Consider the following 8,445-nt stretch of genomic DNA (forward strand, 5'->3'; position numbering starts at 1 on the left):
ATCTTAAAAAAAAAAAAAAAAAAAAAAAAGGACATACGACTCACAGCTACCTTTTATTCAACATGTCCTGTGTGCCAGCTCCATGCTGGTCCTCATAGACATCATCTCCAAGCCCACAACAGCCCCGCGAGGTACAGCCATTATTATCTCTTTACTGACAGGACACCAATGCCCGAGACGCAGTGACTCGCCCAACATCACAGCGCTGGGGAGAGGTGCCGCTGCACCTGATCCCCACTCTGCTCACCTGTGTGGCAACTTCCTGAGAACCCTCACCCAGACCTGCCTGGCACCTTGAGTCCTTATGACCACATTCCAAGATCCTCCAAAGCTGATCTCAAGCCATGCCGGACCCGGGGCCAGCAGCCAGCATGCACACTCCAGGCTCTCTCGAGAACTGACCGGGCCAGGGAGGGGCTGGCCCCGTCCCCCGAGGCATGCTTGGTCGTGTTCACCAGTGCTCCATCAGTCAAGGCCTGAAGCCTTGGTGAGGGAGTCGAGCAGCTGGAAGTAACTATACTTGAGGTCGTATTCCATGTCATACCAGAAATTCACTGTGGGAAGAACGGGGATCTGAGCATGAAGATCCCTCTTCTGACCTAGAGCCTCCCAAGCCTCCCCCCAGAGGCCCTGCTGGACCTTGGCAGGGCCTGTCCCCAGGCGGCCTGGGCAACTCCTCACCTGCGATGCAGCCCTGGGACTGCTGGACGTGGTGGAACCACAGAGCCGGCAGATAGAGCATCTCACCGGCCCGCACCGTGCAGCGAAGGGCCTGGGCCTGACTGTAACTAGGGTACCGTGCTAGGTCTGGCGCCAAGGGGTCCAGTGGGATCCAGGGCACCTGGGAACACATCAGATGCCAGGGAGCAGCCCCCCAGACCCCCCCAGGACTTCAGGCTCTGTCCCTTCCAAAGGTCAACACCACAGACCCCGCTTGGCTCAGCACTGAAAGGCCTCAGACTTAGGGACTTTTCAGAGCAAGGTGCCACCTCCCCAGATCTTTTGTGCCTGCTCTTCAGAGCCAGGCTTCTGCCCTTCTCCCTCCCTAGAGCCCAAGAACAGGACAGACACCTTCTCCATGGCCTCTTCATCCACCACCTTAAAGGTGCCCTCTTCAGTTAGCTGGTAGGTTGCCGGCGTGTACAGCTCTGGAGCCCAAGGGAGAAGGGTGTGGGGGAATTGCAAACAGCCTGGAACTTGCCAGACCCTCCTCCACCCCAGCCAGCCCTGGGCAGGGGCAAGGGGATCAGGGGCCCTGGTGCACTGGGGATGCCACAGCCACACCTCAGGCCTGGGAACTGGCCTCCCAGGCTCTTGCTGCCTCCCTCCCCCTTAGGCCAGCTGTTCCCCAGCCCCTCCCTGCAGGCCACATCCCCTACCATAGGGGATGAAGGGCCGGTCACTGGGCGGATGGAACAGGAAATGCTTCTCTCCTGAGACCACGCAGTAGAGGTTCTCATAGTGGTCCTTGTGCACTGCCAACAGAAAGAAGGCCCGGGGGCAGGGTATGGAGGGCAGGGGCACGGGAGGAGGCAAACCATCATGCTGAGAGCCCTGCACCCCAAGACGGCCTATGACAAAAGAGAAGCACGCATAGAGCCAGTGGGCTGGAGATGCCAGGGGCTCTGATGGGCATTCTGGAACTCTGCCTACCAGGGACCTGATGCTCACCAGGCCCTGGTCTCCTCTTCAACAAGAGGGGAAGTTCTCCTACACTTACCCCCTGGCCCAGCGGGCCTTCAGGGAGGTTTCTTTGGGTCTAGAAGAAACAATGCACCCGCCCCCAATGCCATGGGTCCATTCCCCGACCTCAGCTGTCAGGGGAAACCCTCTGTGGTGCCCGAGTCCTAGAAGCCAAAAGAAATCTTAGAGAACAGCCCAACCTCCACCCAGGGCCATCCCTCCACTCCTGGCCTCGTCTTCCCTCCCTCTGCCCCAACCTGCTCCTTCCCCACCTTTGTATTCCCCTTACACCTACAAGAAGTCACCGCAGCCGCCTCCCCCAGCCAGAAGTTCACAGCATCGGGCATCTTTCCTGCAGGGCAGAAGGCAGAGAGCAAGTTAGGAAGGCCAGGCTGGGGAAAGCTGCCATCCAGTGATGCCAGAGCCAAAACCTGGGTGAGCACAGAAGAATCCCAAGAAAGGGGTCAGGGAGAAGAGGCAGAGGTTGGGAAATCTTGGGGAAGGGGTCCTCCCTCCCTGGGGCAGAAGGAAGGACAACAATCTTTGGCAGTTCATCTATGATTAAGTCAAGGCCTGGGAATGTATTCAGTGAGCTGCACCAGATGCTGACGGGACCAAGCCCATAGGCCAGGTCATCACCTAAGGGCAAACAGGCTGACCCCCTCCTTCCCATATCTTCCCTGTCCAGGGCCAGGACCACCCCACCTCCACTCACCCAGGGCTTCAGAGGCCCAGGGCACATGGGATTCCAGATCAGGCAGCAGCTGGGGCAGCTCGGTGGGCAGGTTGGAGCACTGCTTCTGCACATAGAGGACTCCAGGGTGCTGGGCCCGGCCCTCCAGCACATCCAGCACGAAGCTCAGGGGCAGGCGGCGCTCAGCTGGCATCATGAAGCGGTCCCCTCTCACGGCATCCGCATAACCATCTGGGGTCACGGCCACACTCACCTCTGTGGAGCCCACTGTGGCTCTAGAGGAATGGACACTCAGCCCATGCCCAGATGCCAGTAATCACTGCTCACACCTGAACCCAGGGCAGCTCCCACCTGAAATAGGGGAGGGACCACTTCTGGAGGGCCGGCCAGTGCTGCAGAGCGTTGCGGATGATGCACGGCCTGTTGGGGCAGACCCAGTCCCGGTAGAAGTGGAGCGGAGTTGGGGGTTTGTCCAGGTAGGGCACAACAAGAGGCATGCAGAGCTCTGAGAGAAAGAAAAAGACAGGGGATGGAAGGGCTGAAGTCTGCAGCACCCAGTCCCTGCCCAAGAGATGCCCTCCCCGGAAAGGCCGCGCTGTGTCACTGGGAAATGCTCGTTGGTGACCAAAGGACCCTGGACAACCAGTAATAGAAAGATGAGGAGGGAATAATGAAAGCAGAAAGCATCACGCACACACACCAGCATGGGCCCTGACCGTCCACAGGGCCAGAGGCTGCTACCCAGCCCATAAGCCAAATCCCCTGTGGGGCTGTGTCTGCACAGTGGACCCTATGCCTTCCCACCCTGGAGAGGCCAGCCTCCTAGCATCTACCAGGAAAGGCCACCATGGAAGTGGCATTGGGAGCTCCAGAATGAGTAAGGCTGAGGCCCCATGGCCACGGGCTATTCTGGGTGTTGTGTGGCTCTGGGAAGCCCCCTTTAACAGTGACATTTACTGAGCACCTGGAATGTGCTCAGCACTTGGCTTGGCTAATCTGGGGCTATCAGGGATGACACAATCATCATCTTAAGAAATTTACAACCTTCTTACCCGGGAAGACAAACTACCAGATGACACCAATGGAGGAAAAGGAAGGGCTCGGCTATGGTTTGGGTCCTGCTGAACAGCATCACCGTCTCCAGACACCCAGGGCCACCACGTACACTTCGGCAGGCTGCGTGGTGTGCCGCCTGCGCAGGGGTCTACAGTGGCCCTGTGTCACCTCTAATCAAAATCTTTTTGACTCAGCTTTCTCCTTCACTCCCGTCATCCTACTGGTTGGCTCTAAGTCCTGTTGATTCTGTCTCCTATGTCTCTCAAACCCACCGTCTCCTCTCCTCCGCTGGCATCCACATTCCAGCTACCTCCTTTGGGTCCTCACTCAAATATCACATTGATAAGACTTCCTTCTCCGACTATACTTTCTAAATTTATAATCTGTCCCCCTGCCACAAATCTTTATATCCCTTTCTGTATTTTTTCTCGTTAGCATTCTTCACCATCTAACATGCTATATATTTTAGGGCTAGACGTGGTAGCTCATGTCTGTAATCCCAGCACTTTGGGAGGCAGAGGCAGAAGGATTGCTGAGGCCGGGAGGTCAAGACCAGCCTTGGCAACGTAGCGAGACCCCATCTCTACAAAAAAATTAAAAATTAACTGGACATGGTGGCATGCACCTATACTCCTAGCTACGCTAGAGGCTGAAGCCAGAGGATCACTTGAGTCCAAGAGGTAGAGGCTGCAATGAGCTATCATCGTGCCACTGCACTCCAGCCTGGGTGACAGAGCAAGACTTTATCTCAAAAAAAATATATATATATATATATATATTTCACCTACATAAACTGTTTATCATTCTTTCACCCTTGCTAGAATGTGAACTCCACAAGGGCAGAGACACTTGTCTGTTCACTGATGCACCCCTGGGACCCAGAACAGTACCTAGCACACAGCATGTGCTCAGCAAGTATTTGCCTAATGTTGAATGAAAGTCTCCAGTATCCTGGCTGGATGGTTGCAGTAGTGAACTAGCTGGTTTCTCTGGCTTAATTCCACTCCCTCCCAAAGCATTCATCATCATAGCCCCAGTCATCTTCTGAAAATACAATCTCATATCGTCATACCCCTAGCAACAAATGCCTCGACGGCTTACCACTGGCTCCTTAGAGAATGCCGCCTGCCTTGGCAAGCACGACCAGGCCCAACCTACTCTTCCAGTCTGATTTCCTGTCTCGTGCCTGCCCTTGCCACACACCCTCTATTCAGGTGGTACCTTTGTTCCAGCTGCTCACTCAGACTGGAGTGTCTTTCTGCTGGTTTTTATAAAGCGTACAGGGCTTCGCTTTGCTACATTCATGCTCTAGGTCGAGCCAAAAGGCCACGGTTTCCACTTGGTGGTTACCACATCCTGCTCCAAATGGTCCCGGCACTGATGTTCACCTCTGAGGTCACACTGCATCTCTCACGGCCACACCATGCCAGTCACCTTTACTTTCTGATCAGCTGGAAAGTGAATGTTCTTAGATCAAATATTGTAACTGAGTGAGAAGACCCCACTGGGCCCAGGAATACTGGAAAAGAAAGAGCTGGCATGCCTGCTTGCTTCCCTGGCTAGAGTAGCTGCTCTCTGTGGGCAGGTCGTCCTGTCATCTCTCCAGCTCTCAGCAGAGAGGGTAGCTCCTCCCCGCAGCTGGTCGTCCCATCGTCTCTTCTGGTCTGGCTGAGTCAGGGGCTTTTTATGGGTCTCACAGGGGAGGACGTACATGCCTATTGGTCCATGGGCAGCCATGGGTGGGCCGGAAAAAGCACCAAAAGTTCCCATTCCGGTCCATGGAACCGGCAGCCCAGCCCCCAGGCTTCAGGCCTTCCCTGGCTTGAAGGTCGGGCTTCACCGGGACCCGCCACCTTCCACCCAGGAACCTGTCTGCCTCTTGCCACCATTCACGGCACCCAAGCTGTTTGTGCCAAGGGGTGCCTGCAGGCCAGCACTGAGCTGCCCTCAGCCCCTCTTGGCCTCCCTCCCATGCTCGTTGGCACCCAAAGGCCAGAGGGGGCCAAGGTGGCAGGGGGCTGGTGTGTCAGCACTGCCCAGAGCATTCACACACCCAGCCAGGCTGCAATAGCACCCAGGCTCGGCCTCAACTTTGCTCCATGATCTGATCAGGTGCTGACAGTAGGGAGAAGCCAGACAGCAGGATCAGGCACTTCCAAGCCTGCGGCAGCAGGAAGGGGCCTTCCTGGGTCCCCAAAAGTGCAGACATGCCTGGGTCCACAGCTGCAGCTTGGGAGGCTGCAGCTGCACCTAGGAGGGTGGGGCTCCTGCCTGCTCCTGGCTCCCAAGAGCACAAGGGTGCCTGAGTTGCAGCCCTGGCTTGGGTGGCTGTAATTGCGCCTAGGGAGCTCCCACTCCACCAACTTGGAAGGGGTGGGGCTCCCACTTGTCCCCAGTTCCCGCCAGCTCTGTGGAACATGTGGCCCCAGCCGCCTCTCCTCTTCGCATTTTCCCCACAGCGGCGGCGGGCAAGGCGCATATGGCATGGCAGCTCTGACCACCCCAAACAAATGAGCCTAGTAGTCCTGTGTTCCGGAAACAGTGAAGAAGCCAGTTTGCAGGAGCAGGATCTTTGTGCACATGTGTGAGTATTTTTGTACTCACAAGTACAAGTCCCTACAAGTCCCAGCTGCACCTTTGGCAGGGTGCTCGCGGGCTTCTGGGATGTGGGAGGGAGCGAGGTTCAGGCTGCAGCAGAGGGTCTGGGCTTAGGAGCAGGTCCTGCCCAGCCATGTGAGGGTGGGGGTGGTGCAGTCGGCTGCCTCGGGGATGCAGGGAACAGGGGACTCACTACCACCACTGCTGCTCCCAGAGCCGCGTCTGCTGCCCGACTCGTGCCTCCCCACTGCAGCCAGCATGATGACAGCATCTGCTTCAAACTCCCCGCCACTGTCATCAAAACTACTGGACTCAAACAATCCTCTTGCCTCAGGAGGTGGGACTACAGGCACATGCCACCACACGATGGTGTCTCACTATGTTGCCCACGCTGGTCTTGAACTCCTGGCCTCAAGAGATGCCTCCCACCTTGGTCTCCTGAAGTGCTAGGATTACAGGCGTGAGTACTGCACACAGCCTGGGATTCTGAAAATACATGGAAACTGCCATTTTTTCACCCTTTGGACTTCTGCAATTAGGGATTTGTTTTACTTGCTCACCATTTCCTTTAGAGAATGGCTGCTTTCCTCTCCTGGGGCTTCCAAGTGAGAAAATTTCAAAAGGGATCCAAACAATTGCTTTGACCCCATAACTCTGCTAAGAATTTAACAAGGCCGGGAGCAGTGGCTTATGTGTTCCATGGCGTTCCAAAACTTTGGAATGCTGAGGTGGAAGGATTGTTTGAGGAATCTGAGACCAGCCTTGTCTCTACTAAAATTCAAAAAAATTAGCCAGGCGTGGTGGCGCATGCCTGTAGTCTCAGCTACTCCCAGGTGCTGAAGCAGGAGGATCTCTTGAACCTGGGAGGTCGAGGTGCAGCGAGCTATGATCGTGCCACTGCACTCCAGCCTGTGTGACAGAGTAAGACCCTGTCTCAAAAAATATAAAGAATTTAACCAACAAACATACTCACCCATGTGCAGAAGACACTGCTCCTGCAGACTGGCTTCTTCACTGTTTCCTAAACACATCAGGCACACTCCCACAGAGGGCTTTGCCTGCACTTACCTTCTAACCTACTTCTTCTACTCTACAATGTACTCATTCAGTACACCTGTGGTTAATTGTCCACCTTCTCACTTAGAATGTAACAGGACATAGACTGTAAAAGACAGATTTGTTTTATTCAGTGATGTATCTCAAACACACTGAACAGAGCCTGGCACACAGAGAGGCTGAATAAGTATTTGTCAAATCAATACTCAAAGTATTCGTTGCAGCATTATTGAAAACAACGGATTGGACATGACCTAAATGACTAAGTGAATACAGCACTAGCACACAGACGTGAAAAAGACTGAGGTAGAGGAATGTGAAATGATCTCCAAGATACACGGTGCAGAAGAGTGTGTTTAGCAGGCTACTATTTGTACAAAAAAAAAGGTAAAAAGTCGTGTGTGCACGGATATAAACAATCTTTCTGTAAGAATGCAAACTGGGGCTGGGAGGGAACCTTGCTTCATTTACATTGCGTACCATTGTATATTACATACCCATCACATACACATGAGCCTGTGTTGCTGTTCAGTGGCAAGACATCATTTGAAAATAGAAAAAAGAAGGAAGGAGGGAAGAGAGAAAGAAAGAAAAGGAATAAAAACCAAGCAGAGGAAGAGCCAGGGACCATTTGGTCAGCCTGCAATCCTCCCAAAGTGCGACAAGGGAGTTGAAGTCGGAGGTGGGGCACGTGGGGGAGGAATCCGACCACCACCTGTGTGCCTTCCATGAGCTTTCAACAAGGGTAACAGCAAGCTGCTCAAGACTGTAGGAAACACAGGGCTTCGCCGCGACCACGGTCAAGACGGCACCGGGCCTTGGGAATCACGTGAACAGAATCACCCAGGAAGCCGCGGGAGCGCGCGAACACGGGAGAAGGGAAGCAGGTTGCCACAGAAGAGCAACCCGAGCGGGGCCTCAGGGCAGTCGCACACACGAGGTTCCGAGCCCCCGGTGTCAGCGGCATCCCATGGCCCCTCCCGTGTTCGGAAATCGCCGCAGCCTGTGGGAGAGCCACTCACCCCTTGCAGCGGCCGGGAATTCTCGTAACTCGCTCCGCACGGCTTCCAAAGCCGCCTCCGCCATGACTGCGTCAGCGCCGGCCGAGACCCCGCCTCTCTCCCCGGCGTCCCCGCCGCAGGCCACACCCCAAGCACTCGCCCCGCCCTCCCCGGAGTCCCCGCCGCAGGCCACACCCCCAGACTCTCGCCCCGCCCTTCCAGAGGCCCCCGCCGCAGGCCACACCCCCAGCACCCCGCCCCGTCCTGCCCCTGGACGCACACCCGGTTCTGCCACCGAAGCGGTGGAGCAACCGGCAGCGCCCGCTTCGGCCTGCCCCACTGGCCGGCATCCCAGGG

The 8,445-nt window shown here is 55.7% G+C and overlaps 1 protein-coding gene across 4 annotated transcripts; it reads right to left on the bottom strand.

Moving 5' to 3' along the window:
- Positions 1 to 40: 40 nt before the first annotated feature.
- LOC101130728 (bifunctional peptidase and (3S)-lysyl hydroxylase JMJD7) lies at positions 41 to 8,252 on the bottom strand. 4 transcript variants are annotated; one of them, XM_055380098.2, is made up of 10 exons: positions 8,110 to 8,127; positions 4,977 to 7,611; positions 4,822 to 4,884; positions 2,729 to 2,882; positions 2,399 to 2,652; positions 1,979 to 2,035; positions 1,380 to 1,475; positions 1,072 to 1,148; positions 682 to 841; positions 41 to 554 (listed from the first exon to the last, which is right to left on the bottom strand). In XM_055380098.2, exons 3-10 carry the CDS (start codon positions 4,838 to 4,840, stop codon positions 466 to 468), a joined length of 906 nt encoding a protein of 301 aa, XP_055236073.2. In that variant the 5' UTR covers positions 4,841 to 4,884; positions 4,977 to 7,611; positions 8,110 to 8,127; the 3' UTR covers positions 41 to 465. The 4 variants fall into 4 exon arrangements, with proteins under 4 accessions (XP_055236073.2, XP_063563763.1, XP_030857647.2 ...); XM_063707693.1 differs by having other exon boundaries at positions 4,822 to 7,611; XM_031001787.3 differs by lacking the exons at positions 4,822 to 4,884; positions 4,977 to 7,611 and having other exon boundaries at positions 8,110 to 8,252.
- Positions 8,253 to 8,445: the final 193 nt, after the last annotated feature.

The sequence above is a fragment of the Gorilla gorilla genome, chromosome 1, assembly GCF_029281585.2.
Source record: "Gorilla gorilla gorilla isolate KB3781 chromosome 1, NHGRI_mGorGor1-v2.1_pri, whole genome shotgun sequence".
NCBI lineage: Eukaryota > Metazoa > Chordata > Mammalia > Primates > Hominidae > Gorilla > Gorilla gorilla.